Raw genomic sequence first — 24919 nt, 5'->3', positions numbered from 1 at the left:
CCATTTGCCTTATGATAACATCTCTTATCCACCACCCTTATGAGTGACCATAACCCTGATAAAGCCACCAGTTATTGCACCCATTAGCCCGTTAAGAACCAACATGCGTGAGAAAAAAACTAAGAAATAAATAAATGACTTTTTCGAAATTAATAGAAACTAAAATAAAATATTTATCTACGTCTTGTTCCTTTTTTCTTCCATTACATTATTTTCATTTTAAATTCGACCTCTCAGAGGTCAACTTTTAATATTCGATATTAGTTAAAACACGTACAACATTTCATAATACATAAAAAGGAACTTTTATGAAAACGGTCAAGTAGTTGTTAAGATAACGATTTGTCAACACAAATTCCAGTTTTGTACCAGGTGGACCTCAAGAAAGCTTCGCTCGCTCACTCTGCTTTAATACTTAATATATTAAGTTAATGTTTTTACCATATTATCTTCCATGATTTGATCAATGTCTAGCACTTCAAGAGAAAGGTACACAAGATGCTTCTTATCTTTTGAGGAAAATGTACAATATTATTTCGCTTTTAAAATTGTTTTACAGGACTAGTTTGTCACCTTTTAAAGATGGTTTCGTCTTGTCATAACATTCAGCCATATCTTCTTTATCAATAAGCCAGCTGTCTGAATACCTTGATATAATTTGTGTTCGTAAATGTTTTAAACAGGGTCACCGCCAATTACTCGTACGTGCGTGTAGGGCTAACAACGGCCCACTGATCAGGTAACTGAGGTCAAAATTCTCAGTTATCTGAGGATAATCAGTTAGTCAGATCCCCTTAAATTCAAGCTAATCTCAAATTGTCTCTGACACATGATTTATAATTTCAGGCACGATTTAATAATATCTATAACAACACTATAATTTCCATAAAGAAAATAATAATTTCTATAACGACATAATAATTTCGATAACGACATTATAATTTCCATAAAGTAAAGAAAATAATAATTTCTATAACGACATTATAATTTCCGTAAAGTAAAGAAAATAATAATTTCTATAACGACATTATAATTTCCATTAAGTAAAGAAAATAATAATTTCCATAAAGTAAAGAAAATAATAATTTCCATAACCACATTATAATTTCCATAAATTTAAAAAAAATTATATAACGACATTATAATTTCCATAAAGTAAAGAAAATAATAATTTCTATAACGACATTATAATTTCCATAAATTAAAAAAAAAATAATTTCTATAACGACATTATAATTTCCATAAAGTAAAGAAAATAATAATTTCTATAACGGCATTATAATTTCCATAAAGTAAAGAAAATAATAATTTCTATAACGACATTATAATTTCCATAAATTTAAAAAAAAATAATTTCTATAACGACATTATAATTTCCATAAAGTAAAGAAAATAATAATTTCTATAACGGCATTATAATTTCCATAAAGTAAAGAAAATAATAATTTCTATAACGACATTATAATTTTCATAAATTTAAGAAAATAATAATTTCTATAAAGACATTATAATTTCCATAAAGAAAATAATAATATCTATAACAACATTATAATTTCCATAAAGAAAATAATAATATCTATAACGACATGTTAATTTCCATAAAGTAAAGAAAATAATAATATCTATAACGATATTATAATTACTTATAAAAAAATTCGACTATGACATAATAATTTCCATAATGAAAATAATAATTTCTATAACGATATTTAAATTTCTATAACGGTAATACAATTCCTAAAACGATATTATAATATTTAAACGATATATTTATTTCTATAACGAGATTATATTTCCTATAATTACTATAAAGACATTATAATTTCTATAACAATATCATAATTTCTATAACGATATTAATATTTATTTAGCGATATAATTTCTATAATGATGTTCAAATTCAAATGTATTTATTTATTTATCCCAATACATTATTTTGGTTGTTAAGGGCCAAGTCCTCTAGCGACGTATAGCCTAAAGCCGCGTTCAGACTATGTGAAAATATTATGTTAGCATCGGTCGTGCCGTTTCGGTTATGTTGGTCGAGTCGGTTCGTTCATTTCACTGTTCAGAAAGGAACCAACCTTGCACGGAGATTAACATAAAAGGTGATTGTTCATCCAATCAGAGCTCGGTAATAACGGCGGAAAAATTTAAATAATTTTTTATCCACCTCTGATTGGTTATAGTATTTCGATGGTTCTAAAGGTCGCCACTACCTAGAGTCAGCGCTGATGGGGCGTAAGGCTAATTGTCTGCTATGAATTTTTTGAGCTTTAAACCGAGACGCCATCTAGGGAGTCCGCAACGAAATGAAAAAAATGTAAAGAACACGCGCGAAAATTTAAAGTGTCTGTTGAGAAGTCTGAATCGAAAGAACCGACACGATCGACGCAAACGTCATATTTTCACATAGTCTGAACGCTGCTTTATATTATAATTTTAATTATTATTTTAACAATATTGTTATTTCTATAGTTATATTAAAAGGGCTTTAGAGATAATATATGTTATATAACGAAATTAATAAATATTTAACGATATTTTAATGTCTATTACGATTTAATTAATCATATAAATATTTTTTTTATTTCAATCACGATATTATAATTTCTATAACGATATTATAATTTTTATAACGATATTTTTATTCCATTAACGATATTTTAGTTCCATTAACAATATTTTAATTCCATTAACGATATTTTAATTTCAATCATAATATTATAATTTCGTTCGCGATATTTTAATTTATTTAACTACATTTTAATTTGAATCATGATATTATAATTTAAATGACGAAATTATAATTTTCATCGCGATATTTTAATTTATTAAAGAATATTTTAATTTCAATTACGATATTATAATTTCTTTAACGATATTATAATTTCAATCACGTTAATATAATTTGAATCACGATATTATAATTTCCAAAAATATTTAACATTTTAATTAAGATTTATTTATTTGAATCTTGATTCAATCTTTATACTTGATTCAAACTTTCAATCATGATTTTATCTGTGTAATCATGATATAATCCGTGTTATCTTGAAATAATATGTTTTAGTCTTTTGGTGGTGGCCTAATTATCGCATTCTTCACGAAATATTTATGGGATTAATATTTTTCGAGAACAGTTTCTAATATGGGGACGCATGGAGCTTAGAATAACGGATCGCAAGAGACGGTAATAAAATTGGTTTACGGGAGCGTGATTGAAATTAATAAAACTTCCCTACCTTATATTCATTTGACACTGCATTGCTCCGAAAAAGATAAAAGAAATTAAAGCTACAACGTTAATCCCCATTTTTCGCAACGTCGAAATGAAGACTGTATATGAGCGATTGCGATATATAACATTAATTTAATGGTTCTTTTGAGTCCATTACTTTATGTTTGTGTTATTTTTGGGATTAAGCACCTGCTGGGAGCGGACAGACGGGCTACACCCTAAAACGCAATAAAACTAATATTCCGTATTGATTCCAATGCGCCATATGAAAAGGGCCGGAAATATTTCACATGATTAATGTTTCCGTGTGAACTAATGAAAAGGTGAGAAGTAAAAAGACGACGTTGAGCTTTCTTGTCCGCTTTGTCCAATAAACGGTAGTTCTCGTACTTACCTGTACAGGAGTAAAGTTAACTCCTCCTTTCTTATAAAATCAATAAAAAACATCCGTAACCTCCAAAACGGAATTGAAAACAAAAGCCGAGCACTAAATTTACCAAGTACATTTGGTTAAGTAGAATTTGGCTTTTCCATGTCCTACAGTCTACAGTAAAAACATTCATTTCATACACTTTGCAATCATTTCCTTAAGTGTTTTTCATGTTTCCTTCAAACTGAAAAAACTCCTTCTAGAGATTATACCACACTTAATGTAATAACATTTTATCATAAATATCATTAGTACTAAGTAATTTCTGTGCACTTTTACGAAACGCTAAAAATACAAGGGTGGTTTTTTTTCGTTTAGACAAATAATATTTTTCTACAACTATTAATGAAATGAATATTAATCGTTAAGTAACTTCACTCTGGTATTTTGTGCAAAATCAATTATTTCAATTTAAAAGTTGTAGACCATCATCGAAAACAAAATAATAACGGGGATTCGATGACATAAGAACCATTATTAATTTATATTTACAAAATAAAAAAATTGCACTTTATGGCAGCCAAACGAGCATTCATATTAAGTAAGTAGTGATTATACTTTAAAGAGAACAACAGAATCTATCACTAATAATTAATGACTGGTGGAAATGAAATTAAAATTCCGGGCTCATATTAGTACGCATGTTTAGAAAGGTAAAGTGGGTTTTCTTAAATCAATTGTAGTTCTTTAAATAAGCTTTTTTTTGTTTATTCAATAAAGGTTTAATTTTGCTCCGATTTGCGGTGAAGCTCGGATAAGCATGTTCAAAACACCCGTGGTATCATATCCGCTGATTCTCCCAGCACTTAAACTATGGAAATTATCATAGAAAAAGCATAACATTTCTTCTTACCCTTTTTTGAGTTATCTCATTGTTCTTTAGATCGGTCGCTTTGTCTGTGAGAATGTGGGGAGACACCATCATGCAAGTGCAAGTGCATGGTTTCTGAAATAAAAAGCAAATAGCTCTGGACGTTCCAGTTTCGAGGTATTAACGCCCGATCAATCAGATGGTTTTCTAAAGGCCCTACTCAAACATGTACGCTTTTTAACATTGTTACAAAACCCCATTTTAGTTGATTTTTACAATAAATAAAATAAATAATAATATTAACCAACTAGGCTAATACCCTAGGCACCACCTTAGGCCTAAGTCAACAAGCGACTTATAATGCCATTAATCCAGTAGGACGGTGGTGGCCAGCCCTTCACGCCACTCGAGCCAATAGCGTTAACTTCGACAAGTTTTTATGCAAGGTAAACCGAAGAACTTGGGGGAAAACCCCTTTAACCAGTGGGGAGATAACTTGCTAACTCAACGCAGAAGGAGTAGTTCCGAGTTTTCACCCAGTGCCACAAGCTGGGATCGAGCCCGGCTCCTTTTGCTGCGAAGCGAAAGTGATAACCACTCCGCCACTCCACCTTAACACCAAATATAATTCAAATTCTCCAATTATGATTAAGGTAATTTAAGGTGAACAAATGGTCAATTATTTGTAAATGGTGATCTTTAATATTTTAAATTTTGGAACACCGGTTTAAATCGATGAAACTCATGTGATTATTTTAGTCATCCTTTACTTATTTTTTAAACCGTTTTCTTCAAAACCGTTCTATGTTGTATTATCGAGCGAGATGGGCTTAATGTGCGTGTCGAAATCAATTTGGCCGTACCGAGATAGCTTTCGTAGATTTACACAGAAGGATTTGTAAATTTCATTAGAGGGTTTGAAAAAGACGTAGAACTTTCGTATCAATCGGTGCATTTCTGGGAAATGAATGATTATTGATGCCATGATTTAAATGCCTCTAACTGACCTCGCTGCATTTGAAGACCCAGCTGCGTCTTAGAAAGCAATGTTTTTATATCATTATTTGTCGTCAATTACATCCATTTATTTTTCTTCAAAAAAGGAGTGGGAGCTTGTAAAGGTTTGAAGCAAATTCCAATAGCAGCATTGAGATAGACTAAAAATAGATATTAAAAATATTTCAGTTTTTCAAAATATATATCATGATATATTTTCCAACTTACAACAGATGACGTTATGAGGTAAGGGAAGTGATATCTCGCGCTGACTTTCGGAATCGGTCTACTGCAAGTTTATCTGACGTAATGACAACTAATACGTCAATAGTGACTTAGCCCGAAAAACAATGTTAAAAAACCTGAAAATATTAATACAAATAAATTGAATTGAATTGAAGGTTAAGCTGCCACTCGAAACCGTGTTAGTAAATTTGTAAGGTCTTGACTTCTATAAATTTCCTCTACACGTTTTCTGGTGCAGATTTGACCTTTCTATTGCAATGCAAAGTTATGAGGTTGAAACATCCAGAAGGCGAAACTTCCCGTTCGGTCATCTGTGCAGTTCTTTCAGTCAATATTAAATAGTCGAGGTTTCATATTTTTCACAAAAACGCGATAAAACAATTATCCAACATCAACTCTCTCAAGTTTCGTTTCCATTTGTGCGTATTTGGTAAAAACTCTCAACTTCGTTACGCTTAAAATTGTTGGGCGAAACGAATTGGGCGCTGTTTTGGTTCTTAACTCTGTAAAACCGATAACTTCTTCCGTGTCAAATTAATATATTTTCTGGTAGCTAGTTAAATATCTGAGTTACTCAGATGTGAAATGTGTAAAAAAGGTACGAAAAATAATACGTTTTCTACTGTATTTACCGAAAGTACTTAATTTAATATACAAACACGTGCAGAACCATTATACCCCTGCTATATTTCCCAACTAAGCTAGCTAACGATAGAAGTATTCAGTTTACGTGCCAGGCTTTTTTAAATGTAAATAAGCTTTAAATATTCCAGTGAAATATTTTGAAATGGTTTCATAAATAACAATAATTTAAGCAGTAAGAGATCTGGAGCCCGTATTTTTTCTCTGGGGCTATCTAGAGCATAAAGTGTACAACATCACGCTGAGGACTTGTGAAAACGCATAATTGAAGGTTGTTAGACTTTTTGTAACAAGAACGTGAATCATTTCCACGATTGGCTCACGTTTGTATTAGAGCAAGAGGTAGTCACTTTGAACAATTCTTGTAAAAGTGCTAACTACTAAAAAGTGCCTTGGTATCTTTGATTTCCATAATTTTAAACATTTTTTACAAATATCTGACAAAAATCGTTTTTTAACTTTATTTGGAACAGTATCGATATTTTAAAATACATTGCATTTATTGTCAGACTTATTTTCATTCTAAAACCTTATGAACGAAAATTTGTAACTTGTTATTAAATATTAATAATAAAAGACGTCTTCGCATATCTTTTTCCTTCGTTCGTTGCTTAACATCAACGTTGTCCCTCGTGGGGTTTCAAGCTGTTCTCTAATGGCCCAGGTAATGATTTACACTTTCCACACATCTCCAACAAAATCTTGAGAGTTGCCTCTGGTCGACTGATGCGTTCTTGCTTGAGCTGCTTACAGAGGAAGAAAATCGACCTTCATCATTCTCTTATTTCTAAAAAGGAATGTTTAAAACGCCTTTGTGGTACTAACGACGAACTTTATTGGACCATAATTCAGGCCATTCGTTTTTTCAATTTGAAACTATTTACTAGTTTTTGAGACAAAATTAGGCATTCTCCAACTGTAGCTACGCCGGTTGAGCGTCTCGTTGTTACAATTTCCCAGGATTTGTCTCTTTTTACTCACGATCGTTCTGTCCTGTCTAAGGGGTTATCGTTCGTTCCCGAGAAGCCACTTCCTGATCGATTCCAGTTTCTTCATGACCTTGAAGATTTCTACTGCCGCTTGCGCCTTACGTCCATTTTTCTGACCAGATATCTAGGCCCAAGGCACCTTCCACTATCTTCCAGCAAATTCAAAACTGAAAACAATCAATCTTCAACTCTCAATGAAAGCACAAGACCCCCGACTAGTTGATCACCTCCTGCAAGAGGGAGATTGAAAAAATACAGTTCAACACTAACAAAATATCAAATTTAACTTTTGATGAACTTGCTGCAATACATTATCTTTGAGGTAGGTCTGATATCGTTATTAAACCTGCTGATAAGGGGTTATTCATGAGTTTGGGAGATGGACCTTTACGTCACCGAAGCCTTACGTCAGCTTTCAGATCCTGTTTTCTACCTGTGGATCAAAAGCAGATCATTTTTAAAGTCAGTGAAATGATCGAGGCAACAGATCTTCCTCCCATGGCGATTTGTCTTATAGTAGAAAAACACCGGACCTCTCGTTTTAATCCACTGCCTAAAACTTGTGGAGGTTAACGGTAATAGTTAGTGTAGGGAGCTGTTGTCTCGCGTGGCGTGAAGGGCTTGCCACCACCCTTCTACGCATTGTAACACGGCCACCTGAATTAACGGCTTTAAAAGTCGCTTGATAACATAGGCCTAAGGTGGTGCCTTGGGTATTAGCCTAGCTGATTATTATTATTATTATTATTATTAATCCACAAGTCCAATATTCCTGGTCGTCCCATTGTCTCTGCCTGCTCCTGTCCTACAGAGTACATTTCGACTTTCCTATGACTTATCTATCGAGGATCAATAAAGATACTAGTAATGCTCTCCAACGTTACTCTTCTTTCTCTTTCACAGGAGCGAACATGTGGCTTATTTCAATGGATATCAAATCTTTATACACGGTGATTCCCCACATGATGGCCTTAATCATTTTATTTGACTTGAGGACTAAGAAATACACTCGTTCGTCTTGCGGAACTGATGTGGACGCTGAACGCTTTTTCTTTTTATGGCCAGTTCTACATACAGCGTAGCGGTGTTGCTATGGGAACTAAGATTTACTTTTTAATTGGGTCGATGAGCACTTCTGTTCAGGTTATGCTGGTCTGATTCCAGAGTTTTTGGTCGTTTAATCGATTACGTCACCCAGTTTGCCTCTTGTAGTCGTCATTACCTTGACACGTTCCTAACTACCTATTGTGCTATGAATCCTGCTCTGGAATTAACTGTTGATATCTCTGAAACTACTTATTCGGTTTCTAGTGATCGCGTTTCAACCACTTTGTATCGCCGCCAACTGATTCACAATCTTATCTTTTGCCAACACTTCCTATCCTCGGCACACCCCTAATGTTATTGCGTATTCCGAGTTTCTCCGTTTACGAAGAATTGGCTCTACAGATGACGAATTTAATAAAATGGCTGCCGAGATGTGGGACACTTTCTCGGCTTGGGGTTTCTCCGATACTGTCTGGCTGTCGTCCCTCAACAGGGTGTCCGCTCTCTCCCGGAATGAGGCCCTTGCCATCAACCCAAAGAAGTCTACCAATGAGAAGCCATCTGTAGTTTAATTCCTGCTGGCCGGTACTGCATCAAGCGGCTCTCCTTTAGCAGCTCAGTTGCTGAGGAGTAGGTCAATCGGTGTCCATGGTGGGTTCAAGGCGCTGAGTGGTGGGGCTCCTTGGTGGGTGGGGAGGGACGAGTGTGAATCTTAAGTCTTTTCACATGGCTAATGAAACAAACCAGTCAGAGGTTTTACTGACAACCAAATCACCAACTGGTGAATCAAGTTAATCGAGTTCAGTTAATGAATGTAAGCGGCCCCGTACTGAGGCAGAAGTGGTGGAAGTTACTGAAGAGCGTATAGAGGATCAGTTGCTGAGTCTATCTTCAGAGCTAGAATCTGTTTTAACAAACGCTACTAGTAAGATGTCAATCGGCGTAGGTGCCAAAATTAGAACAATTTTTAAACAGCTAATTTGATGATAGCTCAGCTGATGGGTTCCAGTGAGCAAAAAGACCGGACTATCGAAATTCTTGCTAAACAAGAGCACCGTATAACATCTTTCGCTGAGATAGCCTCAGCATCTGTAGATCCTACTCCGGCAGAGTCCATGGGGATAGTTGGAAGAGAACGCCTTAAGTCCTAGACGAGAAAGCCGTCCGTCTCAAACAAACCAAAAGTTGCTAAAGTTAAATTGCCTCCGAGACAAGAAAATATAGTCTTGCTTTACCCGAAAGATAAGGAGGAAATGGCGGATAATTTTAGGCGGCGTCTAGAAAAGGAGTTAGACCCGAAAGGCCATAATATTAAGTCAGTTCGACCCTGTAGGGGCCAGGGTATGGTCGTCCAGCTAGAGACCTTGGATGATGTCGACAAATTGAAGCGTACCATTGAAGACTCTGCGAGTCTTACTGAGCATTTAATTATGCGTAATCCGTCATTGGGCAAACCAAGGATTGTTGTTTTTGATGTTGATCCAGAGACCTCCAAGGAGGATCTCGTAAGCAAACTTATCGAAGGCAATCGTCTTGAATGTGGGGAGGATGAAATCACCGTCAAATACTTCATTCGCACAAAGAAAATGGTAGAAAAGGAAGCTAGCAAGAATTGGGTGCTAGAAATTCCTAATACCATTTTAAACGTTCTTAAATTAGGCAAAAAGAAGCTTCGTATTGGGTGGCAAATTCATGGTTGGAGGGAGTATCTTTTTATCCCGAGGTGCTTTAAGTGTATGGGAATTGGAACTGCAATATCTGCGATCGAGAACCGATTTCAGAACTAAGCCCAATGGACAATAATATTAAACTGGTCCAGATAAATCTTGGCAAAGGGAAGGTTGCCACGTCTACATTAAGGCAGACTTGCCAGGAGGGTGGTATCGAAATCGCAGTTATTCAGGAACCTCATGTGGTGGACGGTAGGTTGGTGGGTCTCCTGCTTTCATCCAGGGTGGTGTGCTCCGACGAGAACCCAAGGACAGCTATTGCCATCTTCAATACGAGGTTTCTTTTAATTAATCTTTTTACTAGTGAGTACGTTACGATCGTAGGTATAAAGGCGGAGGATTTATCTTTTTAAGTGTTCTCCATTTGGAAGAACACTTAAATTTAATTTCTGAAAATATTAAAAACTTTGCTGGCCGTAAAATGATAATTTGTGGTGATTTCAATTCTCATCATAATCTTTTGGGGCTCAAGGGACAATTGTCCTAGAGGTGTTGCCTGTGTTGACTTTGCTGGGTCTCTAGATCTGGTCGTGTTAAATGATCCTAGCTCAGATCCCACGTTCTCTAGTACCAATGGCAATAGTTGGATTGATTTGCCGCTTGCAACTATGAATATTTTCAATATGGTCACTGGTTGGGAAGTCTCTGATGATATTTCCAACAGTGACCATAATTTCATCTTCTTTGATATATCCATAATGGATAGAGTCCATGGGGACAGGTACGTTAATTTGAGGGATCTGGACTTGGATCGTTTTCGTGACCAGATCGCTGGTCCTCTTGAGGCTCTTAATGGGGTAGCATTTGTCTCTAGAGATCAGATCGATGATGGTGCATCCTCTATAGATGAAATTTTCCATAAAGCATGTGAGATTAGTAAGAAGCGTAATGCCTATGCCAAGACATATAACTCGGCTCCCTGGTGGAACGAGGGTCTTGGCATAAAGCGAAATTTAGTGCGCACTGCGCGAAAATGTATGCAGGTGGCTAGGGATCCCTTGGTGAGAGAACGCTACAAACATGAATTATTGACTCTCCAGAGAGAGTACAAGAGCCTTATCATTTCTTCTAAGTTGGAGTCTTGGAGGGACTTCTGCTCTTCTGTATCAAAGGAGGATCCTTACTCTCTTCCTTATAAATTGGCAACTGGCAAGGCCAAACGTAAAAATTTGGAAAGTGGCAAGGATTGCATTGATCTATAAGGAAGGGAGGGATAGGCGGAACGCTCGATCGTACCGACCGATCTCTCTACTGTCAGTAGTGGGTAAGGTTCTTGATAAACTCTTATCAAGAAGACTGTACGTACTCTCTTCATAAGAGAGGTCTCATGAATTCAGCCCAATATGGGTTCAAACATGGCCGCTCCACGACGCATGCTCTTTATAACATCGTCGAATGCGTCAAGCATAACAAGGAGAGTGGTCTGCACACCAGTCTTGATCTCCCTAGACATAGAGGGGGCCTTCGACAATGTCTGGGTTCCGGGGGTTCTATCAATACTCCGGCAGGTTGCTTGTCCAAAGAATTTGTATTTTTTATACAAAAGTTTTCTTAAGTAACAATTGCCTGTTACTCGATTCAGATAATATAGGCGGTAGTGTTCTTAGTAAGTCACTTACCAAGGGGTGTCCACAGGGTTCTTGTAGCGGACCTCTTCTCTTCAATTTAGTCATGGATGGCGCTCTGAGTCGGGTTTACCCGGCTGCGAGTGCTATTCAGGCCTTTGCAGATGACCTGCAGGCGATGGTTTGAAGTTCCTCGAGGCGGGGCCTTGAGGTTCTTGGTAACGAAGTTCTGGATACTCTCAATCAGTGGAGTTCAATTTATAAATTGAAGTTCTGCGCTAGGAAGACTGTTGCAATCACTTTTGCGAAAACAAAGGTGATGAATCGGCTTCCTATTTTCTCTCTTTGTAATGAGAGAATCCTTAATGTCAAAAGCGTCAAGGTTTTGGGCGTTACCTTGGATCAAACTTATTGCTTCTTGCCTCACTTAGAGGAGGTAAAGAATAAGGTTACTCGTCTCGTTCAATCCATTGTTTGTTTTGCAAAGGTCGAGTGGGGTCTGGATTATAGAGCCTTGAGAGTGGTATACAAAGGATGCCTTGAGCGCATTGTCACCTACGGCGCTGGCGCATGGTGGCGCGAGACTGAGAACTCTTTGATGGTTCGAAATCTCAGGTCAATCCAACGGATTGCGGCTCTCAGAGTTTGTTGTGCATATCGTACAATATCTACCGATGTGTTATTGGTAATAACCAACTTAACCCCGATAAAGAGCGTTGTAAGTGAGGAAGCGACCATCTTTAGGTCTGTGAAAACATATTTTTTCCCACTTCATATTGACTCAGTTACTTATAACAAACAAAATTGTATTTTTTCGCATCTGATATGTATTATCGTATTTTCGTTTTTTATTGCCTAAAAATCCAGAGCTAAAACAAATGTATAAATAATATTCGTTTATAATATTGTCTTTAAAAATAGACACGCGCTGAGGAGATACAACTTTCTAGTATCAATTTTTCGCACGTTTTTTAGTCGACGGTTAAAGTTTGAATTTTCACGCGTTTTGAAATAATATTTTTTTGGAAGAATAAAAAAAGGGTCGTTGTGAAGGTTTTGACTTGAATAGGAGTCTTATTTTTTGTTGGAGTCCAGATTCACTGGGAATTATATTCCGACTACTATTTTTCTTGGAAACTTTTAGATATTCTCAGTACTCGCATCGTATTAGTTGAAACTCATATTTAGTCGCGTTTTCACATAATTTTGGTGCCGAAACCCGGGAAGTCAGTGAAAGTTGGATTCTACAGCAAAGAATTTGCCATCCGCAGCGTATAGAGATATCGCTGATCATCGGAACCTATCAACAATTACAAGATGGACGACTTAAAGGTCATCAAGAGTAGACGAGCGGCTACCAAGAGGGCCGCTACGAAAGTGAAGAACCTCGTCGCGACAGAAATAGAACTGGAGGAGCCAGATGTTTCCAAGTTAGAAGGTTACGTCATGGTATTGATTCAAAAAGTGGCAATTTTAAAAAGCTACGAAGAGGAACTGGTTGGATTATTTACAACGGAGGGCGAGTTGGAAACAGATCACGGAGATTCGCAAGAATACATCGACGAATTGGAAATTATTATTGTACGAGCGAAACGTTTGGTGGAACGGAAGAAGAAGGATGAGCGTCGTATTCGTCGTCAGTTCAACGATTCAAATAGCAGTGATTCGGATGATGATAGCACCGCGAGCGGATCGGGCAGGAGGGTAAGACCTAACCCTCCGATCGCACCAACAACAACAGTCAAACTCCCGAAGCTGGAAGTTCGTCATTTTAACGGAACTATTAGTGAGTGGCAATCATTTTTGACACACTTCGAAAACGTCATCCACAACGCTGAGGGTATATCGAAAAGAAATAAATATAGTTATCTACTATCGTATTTGGAGGGAGCCACTTTAAGAGCCGTCGAAGGGCTATCACTAACGGAAGAAAACTACGACAACGCTGTCGCCGTACTGCAGGAGAGATTTGGACGCAAGGACATAATAATTAGCGAGCACATGAACGCTTTATTAAACCTGCCAAGTGTGAGAAGGTCAAACGACATCGCTGGCCTCAGGAAGATGTACGACAGTTGCCAAGTACAAGTGAGAAGTCTGAAATCTCTCGGAGTTATTGATGAGTCATATGGGAGCCTCCTCTGTCCTTTAATTACACAACGATTGCCCGAAGACATCACACTAGCGTTCAGTCGACACCACGCTGGTGAAGAGCTTCTAAAAGTAGAAGATTTATTGAATTTTCTACAAAAAGAAATCGCAAGTAGAGAACGGGCCCTCGTTCTTGGGAAATCAGCTGAACCAGAGAAACCGTAATCTCACAATACGCATCCGCTGAATACGCGTTGGAAAACGACACATACGCAACCGCCGCACTATCGCAACTTTCGCAAAGAAATCGGATACAACCAAAACCCTTCGAGTGCCGCCGCCTTAACCACAGGTGTCGAGAGAAGACCCTGCCTTTATTGTGAACAAACTAATCACTCTACTACGGAGTGCGATAAGCTTACTGTTAAAGACAAGATGAGCATTCTAGTTCGTAAGAGACGATGTTTCGTGTGTCTGAGGGAAAATCATCAAGCCAGAGAATGTAGGATGAACGCTAGAAGTTGCAGAAAATGTAACCGTCGTCATCATACAAGCCTCTGTGAAGAAGTTGAAAACAAAGCTGATGAAAAATTACAAACGCAAAGTGATTCAAAACCAGTCTCGCAATCAGATTTAACGAGAGTGAAGGAAATAACTCAATTGTCCGCCGCGGTCACGAGTAGCCGAAAAGAAGTGGTCTTACTACAAACAGCTCTAGCCATAGCTCAGAAACCAGGATATAAAGGAGATTTACCGGTGCGCTGCCTTCTTGACAATGGTAGTCATGTTACGTTCATCAAAGAAAGTATTTCAAGACAACTTGGGCTTGAAATCGTGAGCGAAGACCATCTGGAGCTGAGCAGTTTTGGTAGTACGAGACCAGAAAAAGTGAAAAGAACGAGAGTACGACTACAGTTGAGAAGCCGTCACGATCCAAAACAAAGTGTGATAATCGAAGCGTACGAAGCCCCCGAAATCTGTGGCTCGGTGTTCTCACTTCCAGGACCCGATATATCCGAAGAATTCCAAAGAAGAGGCTTTCTATTGGCCGACGCAGCGTTAGCTAACAACAATACTCGAGACTCGCACGCAGTTGACGTACTAATTGGAGCAGACTATCTATGGGCGATAGCAAGCGGAAGATCCGAACGCATCGGAAGTTTCCTAACCGCACTGGAAACAACATTTGGATGGACTTTACAAGGTCCAGTAGAAGTCGCTTCACGAGCGATCAGCATTAACACTGTGGCGATTATGCGTGTTAAAGTTGAAGAGAAGCAAGATGATAAACTATCGAGTGAACTTCGCACGTTCTGGGAATTGGAGTCCTTTGGTATTGTGGAAAACGAACCTGAATGCCACTCGAAGGAGGATATACAAAAAAACTTTGAGGAAACTACGACCTACGCAAACGGTCGCTACTCTGTTGCATTGCCGTGGAAGTTAGACACATCTAATCTCGCAGATAACTACTCAGTCGCCTCCAAACGCACTTCGAATTTACTCTTTAACCTACGTAAGCAGCCCATTATTTTGAAAGAGTACAATTCAATTATTAAAGAGCAACTTGAAAACGGCATAATTGAGGAAGTTAAACCTACTATGAAAAAAGGTAAACTCGTTTATTACATGCCACACAGAGCTGTAATAAGAGAGAATAGCGAAACGACAAAAATTCGTATTGTTTACGATGCATCTTCACACGCGTTCGAAACCGCTTCGCTGAATGACTGTCTCGAAGTCGGCCCGAAATTAAACCCGGATCTTTATGATATTCTTATACGATTCCGTGAACACAAGGTTGCCTTTACAGGAGACATCGCGAAGGCGTTTCTCCAATTTGAAATTAGAGAAGAAGATCGCGACGCATTGAGATTTCTATGGATCGATGTCGATAACCCAAAAGCAACTATGAGACTTAAAATCTACAGATTCGCACGAGTACCATTTGGAGTCACATCTAGTCCGTATCTATTAGCGGCCACTATACGTATGCACGCGATAAAATATCAGGAAACGAAAACAGAAATCTCCAGAATTATCGACGATTCCTTATACGTAGACGATCTTTTATCTGGTGCGGAGACAGTTATCAACGCGTATCAGTTGATCATTGAAGCCAAAGAAGTTATGAGCGAGGCGGGAATGCTTCTCAGGAAGTGGCAAACCAACTCCTCTGAGTTGAGACAACTTCTCTATGAAGGGGACGAAGAAACTAACAGTGACGAGCCTATCAATTTCACCCAATCTAAAGTCCTCGGACTCTCATGGGACAGCGTACGCGACAATCTTATTTTTGACACTAAAGAACTATTGGACTTTGTACAGAATCGAGCCAGCACCAAGCGTTGGGTGGTCAAATCCGTGGCCAAGGTTTTTGACCCGCTTGGACTTTTGTCACCTTTCATAGTTCGGGCGAAAATTCTTTTCCAGAAACTTTGGGAGAAAGGAATCGGTTGGGATGAGGCCCTTCCTATTGAGCTGAAAGGTGTCTTTGATTGTTGGTGCAGCGAACTAAAGGAATTGAGAGATATCAAAATCGCACGATATTACTTTAATGAGGTCGAAAAATTGGACATCGCAAACGTCACACTTCATTGTTTCACTGACGCGAGTCAGAAAGCGTACGCAGCCGTCGTTTATCTTCAGTATCAGACCAGAGATGGAGGAACTCGATCAACATTGGTTACGTCCAAATCCAGAGTGGCACCTCTGAAGAAACTTTCACTTCCCCGACTCGAGTTGATGGGAGCCGTATTGGGCGCCGAATTGACCAACCATCTCATGAAAACGTTTGAAACGAAACCTAGCAGAATTTTTTTGTGGACAGACTCGCAAATTGCAATCGGATGGATTAAAGGGACGGCGTCCAGATGGAAGCCATTCGTAGCTAATAGGGTGCGCACTATCCAAACCCTTTCGGACCCAATGAATTGGCGCTATTGTAGAAGTGCGGAAAACCCCGCAGACCTCCCAACGAGAGGTTGTAAAATGAACGATCTAGCGCAGAACAAATTCTGGTGGCACGGTCCGACGTTTTTACAAGAACAGGTTTTGGTAAGGGACGTTGTTACCAACGACGAGACACCTGAAGAACCACAGGAAGAATTACGTAACGCAATGCATGTTCTCAAAGTCACGAATCAACAAGAAAGCGATCACCCTATAAACATCAAAATGTATCGGACACTGAAAACCCTTCACCGCGTAACGGCTTGGGTATTTCGATATATTCAAAATTACTTTAACAGAAACAGATGCATGCGATCAGAAGAATTAACAGCTGAGGAAATTTATGAAGCCGAAATATACTGGATAAAGAATACACAAAAAGAACAATTTCCCGAAGAAGTCGAACGCTTGAAAAAACAGCTATCGATCAACAAGGATTCTAAAATAAAAACTCTCAACCCTAAGTTAGACGCAAATGGTCTACTTTGTGTGAATAGCAGAATTCAGGGAAGCGGCCTAACCTACGAGGAGACGCACCCATGGATTCTCGCACCGGATCACCCGTATACCACGTTTTTAGTGCAAAGCTCACATGAAAAAGTGATGCACGCTGGTGTTACAAGCACTACAGTCGTTTTACGAGAAAAGTTCTGGTTATTGAAAAGTCGAAAAACAGTGCAAAGTATATTAAAATCATGCACCATTTGCCAATTCTTCCGTGCGAAAGCGTCAGATGTAATCATGGGCCCGCTGCCGGAAGTACGTACTACGCAAGCTCCGCCATTCGAAGTTTGCGGTATGGACTTCGCTGGACCGTTATACTGTCGCGATGGTCAAAAAGCCTACATCGCATTGTTTACTTGCGCAGTAACTCGCGCAGTACACTTGAAACTCGTATCAGACCAAACTACAGATAACTTTCTGCTTGCCTTCCGACGCTTTACTGCTAGGAGAGGACTAGTAAAACGCGTATTCTCTGACAACGCGAAAACTTACAAACGAGCCAAGTGTGATCTAAGTGAATTGTTCGCAAATATAGCCAGTCCTGAAGCACACCAATTCTTTGCCAACCATCAAATAAAATGGACTTTCAGCGCAGACAGAGCCCCCTGGTGGGGTGGTTTCTGGGAACGGCTAGTGGCATCGGTCAAGAAAGCTTTGAGAAAAGTACTTGGGCGAGCAAGGCTGACGCACGAAGAACTGGAGACCGTTCTCGCGGAAGCAGAATCCGCAATAAATTCCCGCCCTATCACTACTATTTCGGAAGACCCTCGTGAGCCAAGACCGCTCACGCCCGCACATTTTCTATTGGGCGACCGTATAACCAGTCTACCATCGATACAATTTTCCGGACACACAGCTACCAAGGAAGATTTAACACGACGCCTAAAATACCGTCCAACAATTCTAGATGGTTTTTGGCGTAGATGGCGGTCGGAATATTTACTCCAGCTGAGATCAGCTCATCATCGCACACCAAACAAACCGACGGAACCGCTTCAGGAAGGAGACGTCGTTATCATCGCCGAGAACAAGCAACCGAGACTGTGCTGGAAAATGGGAGTCATCGACGAAACTTTCAAGGGAGCAGATGGATGCATTCGTAATTGTATAGTAAGACTGCATGACAAGACACGACTACGCCGACCAATTCAACTACTCTACAAATTGGAAATTTAATTGAACGTTTTTTGTTGAACTGTTAAGTTCAATCGGGGGAGTATGTTAAAACATATTTTTTCCCACTTCATATTGGCTCAGTTACTTATAACAAACAAAATTGTATTTTTTCGCATCTGATATGTATTATCGTATTTTCGTTTTTTATTGCCTAAAAATCCAGAGCTAAAACAAATGTATAAATAATATTCGTTTATAATATTGTCTTTAAAAATAGACACGCGCTGAGGAGATACAACTTTCTAGTATCAATTTTTCGCACGTTTTTTAGTCGACGGTTAAAGTTTGAATTTTCACGCGTTTTGAAATAATATTTTTTTGGAAGAATAAAAAAAGGGTCGTTGTGAAGGTTTTGACTTGAATAGGAGTCTTATTTTTTGTTGGAGTCCAGATTCACTGGGAATTATATTCCGACTACTATTTTTCTTGGGAACTTTTAGATAGTCTCAGTACTCGCATCGTATTAGTTGAAACTCATATTTAGTCGCGTTTTCACAAGGTCTTTTTACCAACAGATGTGCGCTAAACACTGTGATTACAATGTAATAGGTGGAAATTTTCTTTACCCGGGCGACCCTTGGGCAAGGCACCCAGCCTCTCGTGTAGAGATTTCAAGTGGAGACGCTCTTCCCACTAAGGCAGGTTTAGAGATCTTCTCCGATGGCTCGCTATCGGAGAATGCCGCTTCTGTGGCATTTGTGGTCTTCTCTAATGGATTGGAAGACGTGTCAGAGATATTTCGTCTAGTCCTATAATCCTAGTATTTATTATATTGAGCTTTACTCCATATCGGAGAACATTAAGTGGTTCGCTAGGGAGCGACCCCACGATGAAGAGTCATCTATCTTTAGTGATAGTTTATCTTCTCTACGAGCCATTGGAAATCCTTCCAACCTTAATGGAATGTGTGCTAACATTAGGGAGTTAATTAATAATCACGACTCTAGAATCACCCTTAATTAGGTTAAGGCACACAGTGGTATTCTAGGTAACGAGAGAGCGGATGCGTTTTCCAACAACGCATTAACAAATCAGGTGATCCATTCCATTAAACCCGACAAGGGTAGTATTAAAAGTATTTTGAGGGGCATTACCAAGAGGCATTGGCAGAGTAGTTGGAGCGCCGGTGATAAAGGCAATGTTACAAGGAATTTTATTCCTAACGTGGGCGACAATGCGATCAACCCTAACCACTTGTCAACACAGATTCTCAGTGGTCACGGCAAATTTCCTAGCTACTTGCATGGTTTAGGACATGTGCTCAGTCCTGCCTGTGTTTGTGGGTCCGACGCAGGCAATTCTGAGCACTACTTAGTTAATTGTCCACTCACTCTCCATCTGGTCCCTAGTGGCAACCTCGGAGATATGAAGCTCACAGAAAAGATGGTTGTTTTCGAGAATGTTATGCGTTTCATAACTAGCAACTTCGGGGACATTTGTCCAGGTTGATGCTAGTTATTTTTATTGTTTTTATTTTTACACGCCGTTTTAGAGGTTTTATTCCTTTACCCCTTTTTACAGGGTTTTTATACATGTTTCTTGTGCTGTGGTTTTTACTTTTTATTTATCAAAATAAAAAGAAATTGCGGGATGCGTGATGATGAACATGCGTGAAATGATACAAATTAGTTTGTATAACTTGTGGTACCCCCAGTAGTGCCTAGTGGAACGGGGGGTATATAAATACTATAATCTGATGTAGTATAATTCCCACTGTCCCTATCTAGTGGTTTGATGGGGTCACTGGAGCCTTAGGGGTGTTCCACACTCAGCATTCTATAACCTTATGGGGAGGGTAGTTTGCAGTGGAAGAATAAGTCACTATAGTCCTCAGCTGTGCGAGCGGGGGTTTCGGGTAGCCCACGGTGTCGCCTTCTGTTGGGCCATGATGAGGGCGTTTGATTGCTGTATGTGAGCCCGTCACGATGGCTGTCTCACTGGCCGAACGTTGTTTAGCAAGCGCACTTTATGTCCCGGCCTGTTAAGTCTCGTAGGCCGCCGTAGCGCTAATGCGGAACGGCGTGGTACAAATACACAGTTCTATGTAGTTTTTACGTACCATCCTCAAATGTGTCGGATCGAGACTGTAATTCGGAATCATGACCGTCTTTTACAACTGAACCCCGACACGAGCAATATTTTTACTGAACGTCCAAGATTTAGCTACCGTCGTGATGATAACATGCGTTCTCTCCTCGTCTCTAGCTCGTTTCCGGGCCAAGATTATCTCGCGACTGATGAGGGTACTAAAGAATGCATAATATGTGTTCTGACTTTACCATCTGTGGTACTAGGCACGATTTCAACATCAAAGGGTCTTTCAGCTGCACGACTGCCAATCCTATCTACTCTCTCAGCTGCGGTCTGATAAATTCTTTTAATTGGTGATTTTCAGAGGCAGCTCGCTGATAGATTCAAAGAACATCTTAACGACATTTGAAGGTCTGCAGTTAAGAACCACAGCACCGATCACTTTAATAACACGCATACCATCAATGACGTCTTCCTCCGCGTCTGGCAAACAAATTAGTTTAACACCAAGCAGCGGCAAACTGAGGAAAATTGTCTAGTTTTTAATTGGGTACTGAGTTTTCCTACTGAGAATAATGGCAATTTTAAGGAAACTGAATCTTAATTGTTTGAAATTAAAATAGCATAAAAATAGAATGGCTTTTGAAAATATCTTTATTACATATTTAGCTTTAGAGTACATTTTATTGATATAAATTTACATAAAACTACAACCAATTTTGACCACTTAGTTACCCGGGAAAATCGGAACAGCTCCGTGAAGTTACAGTTAAGTGACGAAAATTCCTTAGTTAATTTACTATATGGAATTAAATTCTAGCTAGAAATATGAACCTGTAGGAGTAGCGAACGGGTGATTCTTCAGTTTTATCAGTAGCTGTATACAGGTGGATGGAGCCCTGTCCCACTAGCCAAATGTAGGCAGTGGGGAGAATTAGACATTTTATGTTGTTTATTGGCTTTATTTGCATAGGGATGGTGCCAAACGCTCTTAAATCCACATTTGGAAATGACAATTTGCCATTCCTACAGGCTTTTCTCCAAATTATCAAAAATAAATGAAAAAAAAATTGTGGAGAAATTTGTGAAAAAAATATTTGAATCTATTCGGTATTGTGAAATATTTTCATTTTTGCGGCTTTGTTTTTATTGAGCCACAAAATGGGCGATGAAGACCCTTAATATTCTACGGAAGAAGTGGAAGCCTTTACTTCCCATCTGAAGCAACCCAAATGTGAAGAGCTTCAGCTCCGTAAAAGCAGTGCTCATAACTATGAGCAGAATAATCGATGGGCAGCAAATGCACTCGTGGATAATCTGCTTTGCTAGCCCCAAAAATATCTCATCTGATTTAAAAACAAAAGGAACCACCTTAAACCTGATGCAAGAAATAATAATACTGGTGACGGATGAACTGCTTTAGGGAAAAATGCTGTACGGATTATTGTTGAAGTGTCTCACGCAGGAGTAAATAATGGCATTTATATCTGAATTGGGGCGTTGCTGTGAAAAATCCTTAAACATATCAGTAGAAATAGCCGTAATTATGCGAGTAGATAATTATTAATGGCGAGTAAATCGTACATTCACCATTAACAATCTAAGGAGACGTTCGGAAGATAAGTGAAGCTATTGGAGTAGGGGAAAATTGTTAAGTTAAAAGTAATTGCTATAAAATAAATATAACCTTTAAGTTTAATGGCAATTCATTAACTCAGTTAAGTGCTATTGCTTTACAAATATTCAATCACTATTGTTTTAATTTTGTGCCAATTGTAACAGGACGGGGGATGTTTTCTTAGTACGAAAATTATGCAAGTGACAGCAGGATAAAATTATATTCCAATACTCCTTCAACACGTCGGCCCTTAAATGTTGTTAGTGCCATTTTAAAAAAATATACATTAACATTCTTACTTTCTGTTCGATTTGTGAATTTATTTACGGGTAAAAGATCTACTCTATTACAACTGAGCTTTCTCGACTATTTAAGTGCAATACAGAGGTTCAATGTATATCAGTCTTTGCACCCTCGTTCTTGTTTACTTTCGTTGGGAAATTACAATGGATACAAAGTTGTAACAAACTAAAATCCGTTGAAAACCTTCGAAGAATATGCTCTCGGAAGTAAATGAATCTAGAGATTTGGCCTTTTTCAATATCGCTTATGGCAACAGTTATTTCAGGGTTTTTGGTTATTTGAAATGTTGCTAAAATGTATTCCTTTGGATAAGCTTTCGGTTTCCTTGGATTAGTTTTCGGTAAAAGAAAGATTGTCTCTGCCTATACCGTTGTGCCCATATTTCAGAGATTCTCTAAACTTAGCGTTTATTATGTAGGAACACTTCTAAAACTGTATTTTGTGCAACAATGTACGCATTTCTACAAGATTTTTAACATTAAGACCATTTATCTGTGAACCTTAGTTTATAACTGGAGGGATGATTTACTTCGCTATAATTTAAAATACAATTAAGGAAATGTTGGCTTCTTAAAGTTCACGTCCCTTCATTATAAAAGCACTGATGTACAAGGGTCTTCTCACCTTTAGTAGTAGCAATATGTAGTATTATTACAAAAATAGCATTCGATCACGGGAAATTAATATGATGTGAGGTATAAAAACTGCTTTAAACATCACGTATGACACGTCTGAAACTTAATAATTATTTCAATATATATGAAGGTGTTCACGCAAATAAATCACATTTCTACCAAGAACTCATTTAAGTTTTTAATGATCATTAGAGCAAGTTAAGTATTATACGTACAAACATTTGATAAAAATTTCCCATATATCTAGAGGTTACGCTAGAGCAGTTGCTGAAATATGGCCCCCGCATACCTCCTGCAGATTCCTAAATTAATACCGATCTATTCACTAGATATCCTATCTCCTCCTATTAACGCCACTGATTAAAGGGGCGCCCAAAAGAGTTTCGCGGATGGGGTGGGAATCTTAGTTACGCCATTGCAATGGATAATGCAGCGATAAAGACTGGTTTTATAAGACAATAAATTAGAGATGTTATAGATACATTTTTGAAACAAAAGCAAGCCAAATTAGATAAAATGATATGTACCGTATAATTTTTGTTATTATAGATTGTAGCGACTCATTTAATATTTTAATCTTTTTAATATAACTGCACTAAAACCCATATGTGCCAGCAAGCAATCGGCCAATTCTACAGTTCAGGACGGGGAATATTTTCAGGTGACTCCTAGCGGCGGCACTGGTCGTTGCTGCAAGGGGTATCCGTGGGAAGGTATTTGAAGTCTTGTCTCTTCGGGGGGGTCAAAGGTGACCTTGTGGCCACAGGTAGCCCGAGCACCCCCACGTTTTATATCTCTTGCTTTCTTTGGGATTTGCGAGTTTTCATTCCTTTTATGAACAACCGCCGCTGGTTTTGGGATAGAGCGAGGTCCCGTTCATTTCCGCATATTCCCCCCGAGCCCATTAACCCTTTCTCTCTTTGCCCCAGCTCCAACATTTTTACTGTCCGTCAAGCACGTAGATATAGAAAGTCTAAGGGGGGGGGGACGGGTTATAAGACAACCAGATTAAATCGCGAGCGCAGCGAACGCTAAATTTTTCGTTAGCAATAACGCATATTTAAAGTACTGGCTAGACTCGGGACGAGTGACAATGACATTTCCGAACGTGTATCAAACGAAGATTTTTTAATACATTTAATGTTGCGCTCCTTTCGTAAGAAAGGAATCGACTTCTAAGGGGGGGGGGGGTTAAACCCCCTAACCCCCCCCCCTTATATACGTGCTTGTTGTCCGTCCAAATTGAGGGTTGCCAATTATCAAGTTCCGAGAATTTTCCTATTGTTGTGTTTTCTTAAAGTGACATGTTATTAGTGTGATATATGACTAGCGTCTTGTTGGCGCCAGCTTTGACATATTTTGAACCAATGATTTATTGGTCAGGTAACAACTGATCCTTTGAGGTGTCCCGCTCGTGGGAACGAGAATAAAAAGACGAAAGTGGTGACGCACGTGTGGTGATTGGTTGCGTCCTCCCAAGACGTTTGGTCCCGAGCCCGTTGATTGGGGTGAAAGTTCGCGCCATCACGAGCCACGTGACTTTGGCCAGAAACAAAACTAGGGTGTTCGCCCTTTTTTAGACAGAATCGCTCTGGGTCTCACGCGCGCCGAAAACTAAAAAGGACTTCCAATGTTTAAAAGGTGCGGACTTCGGATACCGAAGCTGCCTAAAACCGCGATAAACTCTGTCGTAACTGACGGGTAGAGTTTTCGGAACCGGTAAACCGAGTGATCGGGCGATTATGGCCAGAGCCAGGTTCAACTAGAGTTGATACCATATACGGTAAAGCCTGCGCGAATTGGTGCGCGTTCCAGACATCAACCCTGTGCGGTCAAGGCTATCTCGAGCATGGACCATCAACCTGGACCAAGTATTTAGTACTAAGCGTAATTATTAACGCCGCCTAGCGTC

The 24919-nt window shown here is 38.8% G+C and overlaps 1 protein-coding gene across 1 annotated transcript; it reads left to right on the top strand.

Annotated features, from left to right (window-relative positions):
- The first annotated feature begins 14223 nt into the window (after positions 1–14223).
- Positions 14224–19869, top strand: LOC149959007 (uncharacterized). The gene is made up of 2 exons (XM_090167307.1): positions 14224–18343; positions 19409–19869. Exons 1-2 carry the CDS (start codon positions 14224–14226, stop codon positions 19867–19869), a joined length of 4581 nt encoding a protein of 1526 aa, XP_090023433.1.
- Positions 19870–24919: the final 5050 nt, after the last annotated feature.

The sequence above is a fragment of the Leiobunum rupestre genome, chromosome 2 (assembly GCF_980474605.1).
Source record: "Leiobunum rupestre chromosome 2, qqLeiRupe1.1.hap1, whole genome shotgun sequence".
Taxonomy (NCBI): domain Eukaryota; kingdom Metazoa; phylum Arthropoda; class Arachnida; order Opiliones; family Sclerosomatidae; genus Leiobunum; species Leiobunum rupestre.
This window is presented reverse-complemented; position numbering and strand designations above follow the sequence as displayed.

What these genes read in the sequence shown, in the direction of transcription:
- LOC149959007 (XM_090167307.1), top strand. Translation starts at nt 14,224, where the DNA reads ATGAGCATTCTAGTTCGTAAGAGACGATGTTTCGTGTGTCTGAGGGAA. An exon ending in GGGAGCAGATGGATGCATTC is followed by an intron (nt 18,344 to 19,408) that starts GTAATTGTATAG and finishes GTGGTATTCTAG; the next exon opens with GTAACGAGAGAGCGGATGCG.